The sequence below is a fragment of the Entelurus aequoreus genome, linkage group LG16 (genome assembly GCF_033978785.1).
Source record: "Entelurus aequoreus isolate RoL-2023_Sb linkage group LG16, RoL_Eaeq_v1.1, whole genome shotgun sequence".
Taxonomy (NCBI): Eukaryota; Metazoa; Chordata; class Actinopteri; order Syngnathiformes; family Syngnathidae; genus Entelurus; species Entelurus aequoreus.
Window position 1 is genome coordinate 52335218 of NC_084746.1, and position 12173 is coordinate 52347390.

General features: G+C 35.0%; 1 protein-coding gene across 19 annotated transcripts in view; it reads right to left on the minus strand.

Moving 5' to 3' along the window:
* Nucleotides 1–4476: 4476 nt before the first annotated feature.
* Nucleotides 4477–12173, minus strand: part of LOC133631180 (protein 4.1-like) — a 121589-nt gene continuing 113892 nt past the window's right edge. For all 19 annotated transcript variants that reach the window (XM_062023314.1, XM_062023306.1, XM_062023313.1 and 16 more), the window contains one exon: nt 4477–5343. Coding sequence is in view for 3 of the 19 variants with exons in the window: in XM_062023313.1 (XP_061879297.1) it covers nt 5338–5343 (6 nt within the window). In the remaining 16 variants the exon portion in view is untranslated. The remainder of the gene's footprint in view (nt 5344–12173) is intronic.

A 12173-nucleotide genomic window follows, 5' to 3' on the forward strand; every position in this document is an offset into this window, starting at 1 on the left:
GCTGGCTGACACCTAGCGGCCCGGAGTGGTACTGCAACAGTACTGTCTATTTAGGAGAAGACCAGTCAGTCAGTCGACATTGATGATTGATTGACACTTTTATTAGTAGATTGCACAGTACAGTACATATTCCGTACTATTGACCACTAAATGGTAACACCCCAATAAGTTTTTACACTTGTTTAAGTCGGGGTCCACGTTAATCAATTCATGGCAGAAGAATGTAAAGTCACTCAAAATTGGGTTTTAGCCAGTGAAATTTTTTTTAACGTCAACCTTTAACCAAACTGGATTCAATATGTTTATCGATTCATTTTCTAGTGCTTATCCTGTTATATATATATATATATATATATATATATATATATATATATATATATATATATATATATATATATATATATATATATATATATATATATATATATATATACTACCGTTCAAAAGTTTGGGGTCACATGTAAATGTCCTTATTTTTGAAGGAAAAGCACTGTACTTTTCAATGAAGATAACTTTAAACTAGTCTTAACTTTACATAAATACACTCTATACATTGCTAATGTGGTAAATGACTATTCTAGCTGCAAATGTCTGCTTTTTGGTGCAATATCTACATAGGTGTATAGAGGCCCATTTCCAGCAACTATCACTCCAGTGTTCTAATGGTACAATGTGTTTGCTCATTGGCTCAGAAGGCTAATTGATGATTAGAAAACCCTTGTGCAATCATGTTCACACATCTGAAAACACTTTAGCTCGTTACAGAAGCTACAAAACTGACCTTCCTTTGAGCAGATTGACTTTCTGGAGCATCACATTTGTGGGCTCAATTAAACGCTCAAAATGGCCAGAAAAAGAGAACTTTCATCTGAAACTCCACAGTCTATTCTTGTTCTTAGAAATGAAGGCTATTCCACTAAATTGTTTGGGTGACCCCAAACTTTTGAACGGTAGTGTATATATATATATATATATATATATATATATATATATATATATATATATATATATATATATATATATATATATATATATATATATATATATATATATATATATATATATATATATATATATATATATTAGGGCTGCAACAACTAATCAATTAAATCGATTAAAATGGATTATAAAAATAGTTGGCGATTAATTTAGTCATCGATTCGTTGGATCTATGCTATGCGCATGCGCAGAGGTGTTTTTTTTTATTTTTAAATAAACCTTTATTTATAAACTGCAACATGTACAAACAGCTGAGAAACAATAATCAAAATAAGTATGGTGCCAGTATGCTGTTTTTTTCCAATAAAATACTGGAAAGGATAGAAATGTAGTTTGTCTCTTTTATCCGATTATTAATCGATTAATCGAAGTAATATTTGACAGATTAATCGATTATCAAATCAATCGTTAGTTGCAGCCCTAATATATATATATATATATATATATATATATACTGTATATATATATATGTATATATGTATACTGTATGTATATATATATATATATATATATATATATATATATATATATATATATATATATATATATACATACAGTATACATATATACATATATATATATACAGTATATATATATATATATACTGTATATATATATATATATATACATTCACAGTAGAAAAAAATGTGTATATATATATATATATATCTCATTAGACCCACAGGGAAGTGATCCAATGCTATTTATATTTACTTTGATCTGAAATCGCTGTCATAGACGTTTAAAGTGGAACAAAACAAAATGGCCCTAAAAACGAAGCGATTACAAATGTTTATTTACAGAAGATTTCAATTTGGTTTGCCTTTAACCTCTTTAACAATCAAGAGGAAAAAATAAATCAGAGAGAGACGTCTTACTGCGTAACAATCTCCGGAACGCAGTGGGCGGAGCCTGCACTGATTCAATATTAGTCCCTCTTAAGCAATGTAAACAAAACCAGCTTCAGCCAGCTGTAAAGTTACTAATTAATAGTACCACTGTACATTAATCAATAATCAATATAATTGAGTTTTCTGGATGTAGTTTCCCAATGAATTTAAGTTTCATGCAAAATAACATGAAACTTAATGAATTGATAGGACAAATTGTACCCTACTCAGTTTTTTGAATTACACTTGCAACAACACTAAATACGATCTGTAAAGTAAGTGTGGTTTGTTTTAAGTAGTGGAATAGTCAATTATAGTTTGATTACTTACCCACATTTTCTTTTTCTTTTAACATTTTTAATGATTTAATGTCAGAAAATATGAAATCTTGACTGGAAAGGACATGGTAATGTGAATGAAGTGTGTTCTCCCAATAATATACATGAATACAGGTTTATTTGGAATGTTTTTCAAGCAAATAGGAGTAATGTAAGGAGAAACATTTGAAATGTTGATGCTTAGAAGTTGCACGTCTTTCTTATGCATGAAATGTACCATGTTGTGCTATTTGTGCACAATAAAAACTAGTTTCAAGTGTGCACAGCAGGTCGAAACAAAACTTGCCATTTTTGATTCGAATATGTCAAACCTAATGTTGCACACTTTTGTTTTTAATGTCACGTCATGTGCATTATGGTGGTTAACTTCTTTTTACACTTACGAATAGGGATGATGTTCGAAACCGGTTCTCCCGGTTGTTCGATAAGAAAAGAACCGATTCCATGGACTCAAATTCCATTTTTGAGAACCGGTTCCCGTTATGGAGGCCACTATAGTAAAGAAAAAGAGTTGGTTCTTTATTTGAATCCCGTCCCACAAGAAATGCCCTGTGGGACATCACAGGAAATGACGTAGCTCAGTCTGTAATTTCCTGTGATGTCACACAAGCAGCAAAAATAATGGACTGGAAAAAACACCTCAAGGTATGGCTATTCACCTATAGCAGGGGTCACCAACCTTTTTGAAAGCAAGAGCTACTTCTTGGGTAGTGATTAATGCGAAGGGCTACCAGTTTGATACACACTTCAATAAATTGCCAGAAATAGCCAATTTGCTCAATTTACCTTTAACTCTATGTTATTATTAATAATTAATATTTACACTTAATTGAACGGTTTAAAAGAGGAGAAAACACGAAAAAAAAAGACAATTAAATTTTGAAACGTAGTTTATCTTCCATTTTGACTCTCTAAAATTCAAAATTCAACCGAAAAAAAGAAGAGAAAAACTAGCTAATTCGAATCTTTTTGAAAAAATAAAAAAAAATATTTATGGAACATCATTACTAATTTTTCCTGATTAAGATTAATTTTAGAATTTTGATGACATGTTTTAAATAGGTTAAAATCCAATCTGCACTTTGTTAGAATATATAACAAATTGGACCAAGCTATATTTCTAACAAAGACAAATCATTATTTCTTCTAGATTTTCCAGAACAAACATTTTAAAAGAAATTCAAAAGACTTTAAAATAAGATTTAAATTTGATTCTACAGATTTTCTAGATTTGCCAGAATAATTTTTTGGAATTTTAATCATAATAAATTTGAAGAAATATTTCACAAATATTCTTCGTCGAAAAAACAGAAGCTAAAATGAAGAATTAAATTAAAATTTATTTATTATTCTTTACAATAAACTTTTTTTTTTTTTACTTGAACATTGATTTAAATTGTCAGGAAAGAAGAGGAAGGAAATTAAAAGGTAAAAAGGTATATGTGTTTAAAAATCCTAAAATCATTTTAAGGTTGTATTTTTTCTCTAAAATTGTCTTTCTGAAAGTTATAAGAAGCAAAGTAAAAAAATTAATGAATTTATTTAAACAAGTGAAGACCAAGTCTTTAAAATATTTTCTTGGATTTTCAAATTCTATTTGAGTTTTGTCTCTCTTAGAATTAAAAATGTCAGGCAAAGCGAGACCAGCTTGCTAGTAAATAAATACAATTTAAAAAATAGAGGCAGCTCACTGGTAAGTGCTGCTATTTGAGCTATTTTTAGAACAGGCCAGCGGGCTACTCATCTGGTCCTTACGGGCTACCTGGTGCCCGCGGGCACCGCGTTGGTGACCCCTGACCTATAGTGATCACAGAGACAGCTTGTTTTTGTGTTACTGTATATATTTGTTTTTCTGAAAAATCCCACTTAATATACTTTGAGTAACAAGTCATTTTTTTAAATTTTTTTTTACGGGGGTAACAGTCAATATTTATTGATTTATTTTTCTTATAAAATAAAAGTGAGCTTTTGTTAAACCAAATATTGTGTTTTTTTCCCATATACAACAACCTTTCTGGATTCGATAAGAGAATCGATAAGGAATCGGTTCGATAAGAGGATTGGATAATGGGCTGGAACTCGATAATTTCCTATCAATCATCATCCCTACTTACGAATAAGTGGATTGACCTCTAAGATGAAGTTTGAATATTCTCTCTTGTGATTTTGACAGTGGTGAACTTATTTTTACACTTGTATAACAGCAAACAGATGTGCGAGTGAAAAGACAAGAAACCAGAAATGCTTTCAAAAGGTTTCAGTTGTGATATCAACTTTTTATTAATCGGCAAACAATTCAGAACAAAGACACTTGACATCTGCCACGTTTTAATATCACCAATTAGGAGTACAAGAGGTGAGAGTGGAGAATACTTGGCTAGTGGTGAGGAGCACGGTGGACACGTCACAATTCAGGGAAAGGTGGAGTCGTCGCGTCCGGTTGAGGCCTCACGCTCAACCTCGCAGCGGCGTCGTCTCCCCTTGGGGGGGGGGGGGGGGGGCGTTCAAAAGCCTTGCGCAGGCACGTTAGCATCTACTTGGTTCCTTTCAGAATAAGCCTGGCCTTGTCGTAGCGTTGATGGTTTCCATGAGAACCAAAACATAAAATACTGATATTAAAAAAAATTCAGTTCAAGTACAAATGAGGAAATCTTTCTGCTGAGCTAAGTTGTATTTAGTGGCAAACACCAGGTAGAAAAACCGTTGGACTGTCGGCGCACAGGAAGGGTAAATAGTTGCCGCTGTGACAGAATAAATCTGGAGTGATATGGCTTGACGACATAAATAAAAAACCTGCTACAACAATGACCCGGTCATTTTAAAAACGGGATAAGGCAGTGAAAGCAACTTTGCTGAACACGGGCGTGAGGACCATTATTATTCATCATCTTTAAAAAAAAACTTTGGAGGGTAATCTCGCAGGGCGTGTCATAATAATAATAATAATAATAATAATAATAATAATAATGCCGTATTGCGTCGTCGCATCATGCATTGATTTTTACTTCTGCAGGTTGGATGGTTGCGACTAGCGGGTAAGCTGCAACATTTGGAGGAGGAAGAGGAACACGAGGCTTTATATTCCTGGCGTCAAATGTTGGATGCAGCGGTTAGTCCTGGAAGAGCAGAGGAGAAACAAGGTCAGCGTGTGCTGCGGTCTTGAGAAGGAAGACGTCAGGACGGCGGCACCCTGCTGTTCACACCTGGTCTGGTCACATGTGCTGCCCGAACGAGTAATGTTAAAAAATCACACTAAAATGTCTGAAAAAGCAAAAAAGATTATGGATTCAATGTGCTATTTGGGCAAAAATAATTGATCTTGGAGGCAAGCTAAGGCAGACATGTTCTTGCCAGGTTTGAACATGGAAGCAAGCTAAGGCAGACATGTTCTTGCCAGGTTTGAACATGGAAGCAAGCTAAGGCAGACATGTTCTTGCCAGGTTTGAACATGGAAGCAAGCTAAGGCAGACATGTTCTTGCCAGGTTTGATCTTGGAGGCAAGCTAAGGCAGACATGTTCTTGCCAGGTTTGAACATGGAAGCAAGCTAAGGCAGACATGTTCTTGCCAGGTTTGAACATGGAAGCAAGCTAAGGCAGACATGTTCTTGCCAGGTTTGAACATGGAAGCAAGCTAAGGCAGACATGTTCTTGCCAGGTTTGATCTTGGAAGCAAGCTAAGGCAGACATGTTCTTGCCAGGTTTGAACATGGAAGCAAGCTAAGGCAGACATGATCTTGCCAGGTTTGATCTTGGAGGCAAGCTAAGGCAGACATGTTCTTGCCAGGTTTGAACATGGAAGCAAGCTAAGGCAGACATGTTCTTGCCAGGTTTGAACATGGAAGCAAGCTAAGGCAGACATGTTCTTGCCAGGTTTGAACATGGAAGCAAGCTAAGGCAGACATGTTCTTGCCAGGTTTGAACATGGAAGCAAGCTAAGGCAGACATGTTCTTGCCAGGTTTGAACATGGAAGCAAGCTAAGGCAGACATGATCTTGCCAGGTTTGAACATGGAAGCAAGCTAAGGCAGACATGATCTTGCCAGGTTTGAACATGGAAGCAAGCTAAGGCAGACATGTTCTTGCCAGGTTTGATCTTGGAAGCAAGCTAAGGCAGACATGTTCTTGCCAGGTTTGAACATGGAAGCAAGCTAAGGCAGACATGATCTTGCCAGGTTTGATCTTGGAGGCAAGCTAAGGCAGACATGTTCTTGCCAGGTTTGAACATGGAAGCAAGCTAAGGCAGACATGTTCTTGCCAGGTTTGAACAGGGCCCACCACAAAAATAAATCCAGTCTAGCAGAACCTCTAAAATCCAACACATGGATTGGTATCAATCACCAGCAGAGTGGCTTTTAAGAATAGACTAAGAGGAGAAGTATTGCGGAAAGAGATTATTCTAGATTGTACCTAATGTCATGACTGTTTTTATTGACTATTTTATTGATTATGGGACAAGCAGTAGAAAATGGTGGATGGTACTTTTTTCGTCACTTATTGTTTGTCTTTGGTACACTAATGTGTATATTTTAGGCCATTGGTTCTTGTTTTATTTTTGCAAAAATATATATATATCTATTTTTATATTGCTTTTTTTATCTTTGGTATGAACAATATTATGTAAACTCGAAGTTATTATTATTTTTTGGTTCTTTGTTGTTGCTATTTTTGTATTACAACATTTTATTATGTTGTACTGCATTTTAATCTTTTGTTTTGTGATTGTGTGATGTTTTTGCCTGGACCCCAGGAAGAATAGTCTCCACTGCGGTGTAGACTAATGGGGATCCTTAATAAACTAAACTAATAAACTAAACTAAATTCCAAACCAAATTTTGACTTAAAATCTCACACAGTCCAGCGTCACTTTGCACGTCATCTTCCTGAGTTCAATTCAAGTTTTATTGGGTTTTTACAAAGATGAACTTCCTTTACACTTCCGAATGAAGTGGTGATGTTGTAATATGAACAACAGCTAACTTACTATTACACTTGTATGTAGAGATGTCCGATAATATCGGCCGATAAATGCTTTAAAATGTAACATCGGAAATTATCGGTTTCAAAAAGTAAAATTAATGACTTTTTTTTAAAACATATGTTAATAAATATGTTAATGAATTTGGACATTGATGTGGGGAGCTTATATTATATTAAAAAAATACCTAATGAATTGAGGCGGAGCCCAATAGAAGCCACCTTTAACATTCTAAAACTGTGCCAGAAAACACTAGGAATCAACCCAATGACATCTGTAAATCAACCGCTTTGGTACATCCCTAATATCATAATTAATAAAAATGTGGTTAAGTGGACAACATGGAAAGACAGAGGTATTACTAAACCTCATCATATTATTAATAAAAAACTCTTCTAAACCGTTCAATAATTTAGTTGAACAATAAAATGTACCCAGAAATCATTTTTTAAATTTTATCTCTTTAAAACACGCTGTAAATAAATGCATATCCTTTGAAAGTATGTCTTTAAATAGCCATGAACTAGAAGATGCACTTTTTAATGAAGATACAATTAAGAAATTAGTTAAACTATATTATGGAATAATAAATGAACACCACACTAGAAATGCAAGTGATGCATGTGTTCGGAAATGGATGATGGACTTAAACATTTTAGATGAAAGAGACATATCATGGAATGATATTTGGAAACATGCCAATAAGCCCTTTAGAAGCATTAAAGATAAACTGACTCAATTTAAGATATTGAATAGATTTTATTTGACATCTTCTCAGCTGTTTAAAATTGGTGTAGTAGATAGCAAGTTATGTATGAAGTGTCGGGCAGCTGAGGGAACTCTTGTTCATTTATTGTGGGAATGTCAGAGAATAAAAGAGTTATGGTTGAAAACAACAAAAGAAGCAATCACAGTCCTTAATATAAACATCCCAATGACACTGCAAACTTGCATTCTTGGGGATCTCCATCAATTTAGTAACGTGTCATCAAAGAGTACAAATGCATTTCTTTCAATATGCATAATAACAAAAAGGGTAATATTTAAAAAATGGATAGCTGTTGATAGTCCAACTCATACTGACTGGTACACACAAGCTATGGAGATGATATCAGTAGAACAAACTGCATTTAGTTTAGATAATAATGAGTCATATATTGGAATATGGGATCCATTATTTAAATTTGTTTCAACTATTAAATGAACCAAAATATGACTTATTATATCTTTGTGGAAAGTGTTGGACACAGTGTGTTGTCAAGCTTGTGACATGTGATGCAGGTGCGGGCCACTGTGACACTATTGTTCATTTCTCATTTTTTAATTAATTTTTATTAATGTTTTTAATGATAATATCAATGAGGTTTTTTTTTAATCACTGCTATTTTGAAATTATTACTAATATTGATGCTGTTGTCGATAATGTTCATTTTTGTTTCACTACATTTGTATTGTTCCGTGTCATGTTTGTGTGTCCTCAATTGCTGTGTTTGTTGTTATTCTTAACGTTGCTGGGACGGGTTTGGTTTTGGAATTGGATTGCATTATTGTGGTATTGTTGTGTATTGTTTTGCTGATTGATTAATAAATTCACAAAAAAAACAAAAAACGCCGCTGTACGGAGCGGTAAGTACAGAGCAGCCCCTCCCCTCTCCCCTCTCCCCTATCCACACACAACACAGGAGTTGACGATGACAGCATGAGAGGTTTACTGGCGACGCTTGATGACCTCATCAAACCGCCGCGCGCGGAGCATAACAACAACAAGAGTGTGTTGTTGCCGGTGCTGTAGCCGTGGCTAACAAGCCAGCTCGCTCGGTGACTGACTAAAGACACCATGTCTATGGTTTGGGATTATTTTAAAGTGTGTCTGATGGATAAAAAACTGGCAATTTGCAATGACTGCAAAACGTTGGTTATGCGAGGAGGAACCAAGACGTCTTCCTTCGGCATTTTAGAAGCTCTGACTGACTGCTAGGCCACTTCAAGCACTCACCACTAGCTTGCAGCACATTTGTGTTACTCATACAAATACGTTAGAGCAGGGCAGATTGAGCCCAGTTTATAATTCCCTGTTATACAGTATAGCAGGCAGTCTTGCACTAAAGGAGGACTATGTTACTTTATTACTCGAGTATACTCTGGACTGAAGCTGTGTGCCTTCATTGCTTTTGTAGCTGTTGTTTTGAGGCATGTTAAAAAAAATAATGCACTTTGTGACTTCAATAATAAATATGGCAGTGCCATGTTGGCATTTTTTCCCATAACATGAGTTGAAGTTGTTCTCTTATTTTGGAAAACCATGTTACATTGTTTAATGCAGGGGTGTCCAAAGTGCGGCCCGGGGGCCATTTGCGGCCCGCAGCTAATTGTTTAGCGGCCCGCCACCCATTCTGGAAATGCTATTGCAAAAAATAAAAAAGAACATTAAAAAAAGTGGAATGAGGTGAAATCTAACGAGAAAAAGTTTCAATGTTGACACAAAGCTGCCATGCAGGCTCTTTTTTTTTCTTTTGTCTTTCTTTCTTTTTCTTCTTTTGCCACTGCTCAAAAAAAAAAATAATGACAAAAAAATCCATGTTATAATTAATTATTTTCAAAGCTCCAATTAGTTCAAATATTTCACTTTAAAATGTTTTATGTGGTAAATAGTGGATATATTGTGTAGTTGCCATATAAAGACAACATTTTCTTTGACAAAAGAGCATAAAACAAACAAAATGATAGTTCAAACGTAAAATCAACAGATATATCTGAAGTTGATCTCGTAACTTAAGTGTTGAAAGTAAAAAAAAAAAACAACTAATAAAAATGTATCACTTTATGAGTGGGGCACCTTTTGGATACCAAATATATTTAGTGATATTTTAATTATCTTTTCACTGTGATGACTCAAAAATATTAAATAATTAAAATCAATGGTGTCCTGCATTATTGATATTTTAGGGCTCTAATTACTAAATACTGCATATTTCAGTTTTACTATAAAAAACAAAGTTGTTTTTGACAGAAAAGCCATAAAACCTTTTTTTTTGTAAAATTGATATAGAGATTTACTGTAAGCGTTAAATAAAAATTTTTTTTTAAAAAAAATAGACTTATTTTTAACATTTTAATAACTGAGACCCTTTATGGTCCCCGGGACCCCTAAAGGTAAAATAAAAATAAAAAATCCATATATTTTGTTATGGTTTGAAAATGAAAAATATCAAAATGGCCCCCGCATGCTTTAATTTTTCCGTTTGCGGCCCTCAGTGGAAAAAGTTTGGACACCCCTGGTTTAATGCATCCAGCGGGGCATCACAACAAAATGAGGCATAATAATGTGTTCATTCCACGGCTGTATATATCGGTATCGGTTGATATTGGTATCGGTAATTAAGAGTTGGACAATATCGGCAAAAAAGCCATTATCGGACATCTCTACTTGTATGACTGAAGAACATTGGCTAGATGTAGAATCGCTCCAATTAACGCTAACACAATGACAGCTGCAGCTGTATCGACATCCTGATGGAGTTTAAAACAAATAATCCAGTGAGCAGGTTAGCCCACCTTTGCTAATGCTCTAAAGTGTTGTAAGTCATGCATGCAACACCCGTCCTACTGATCAGTGCTATCACGCCTAGAGATGTCCGATAATGACTTTTTTGCCGATATCCGATATTGTCCAACTCTTAATTACCCATTCCGATACCAACCGATACCGATATATACAGTGGTGGAATTAACACATTATTATGCCTCATTTTGTTGTGATGCCCCGCTGGATGCATTAAACAATGTAACAAGGTTTTCCAAAATAAATCAACTCAAGTTATGGAAAAAAATGCCAACATGGCACTGCCATATTTATTATTGACGTCACAAAGTGCATTATTTTTTTGAACATGCCTCAAAACAGCAGCTTGGAATTTGGGACATGCTCTCCCTGAGAGAGCATGAGGAGGTTGAGGTGGGCAGGGGTTTGGGGGGGTGAATATTGTAGCATCCCGGAAGAGTTAGTGCTGCAAAGGGTTCTGGGTATTTGTTCTGTTGTGTTTATGTTGTGTTACGGTGTGGATGTTCTCCCGAAATGTGTTTGTCATTCTTGTTTGGTGTGGGTTCACAGTGTGGCGCATATTTGTAACAGTGTTAAAGTTGTTTATACGGCCACCCTCAGTGTGACCTGTATGGCTGTTGACCAAGTATGCCTTGCATTCACTTGTGTGTGTGAAAAGCCGTAGATATTATGTGATTGGGCCGGCACGCAAGGGCAGTGCCTTTAAGGTTTATTGGCGCTCTGTACTTCTCCCTACGTCCGTGTACCACTCCGTACAGCGGCGTTTTAAAAAGTCATACATTTTACTTTTTGAAACCGATACCGATCATTTCCGATATTACATTTTAAAGCATTTATCGGCCGATAATATCTGCAGCCCGATATTAATCGGACATCTCTAGTTGTAAGTCATGCATGTGACACCTGTCCTACTGATCAGCGCTATTACACCCCTTACCGCTAATACAACATTGGTTGTGTCGTTGCTGTGCAATACAGGCCCATCAATGAGCATGTGGTCAGTGACAGTTAAATGTACACTTTCTCATGCACTACAAATCATTATTAAAGTTAAAACATGTACTTGTTATATACTATAACAACAGTAAATTACACCCATCAGTTATCATTTCAATTAGGGATGTCCGATAATGGCTTTTTGCCGATATCCGATATTCCGATATTGTCCAACTCTTTAATTACAGATACCGATATCAACCGATACCGATATCAACTGATATATGCAGTCGTGGAATTAACACATTATTATGCCTAATTTGGACAACCATGTATGGTGAAGATAAGGTACTTTTTAAAAAAAATAATAAAATAAAATAACTAAATTAAAAACATTTTCTTGAATAAAAAAGAAAGTAAAAGAATATAAAAACAGTTACATAGAAACTAGTAATTAATGAAAATGAGTAAAAT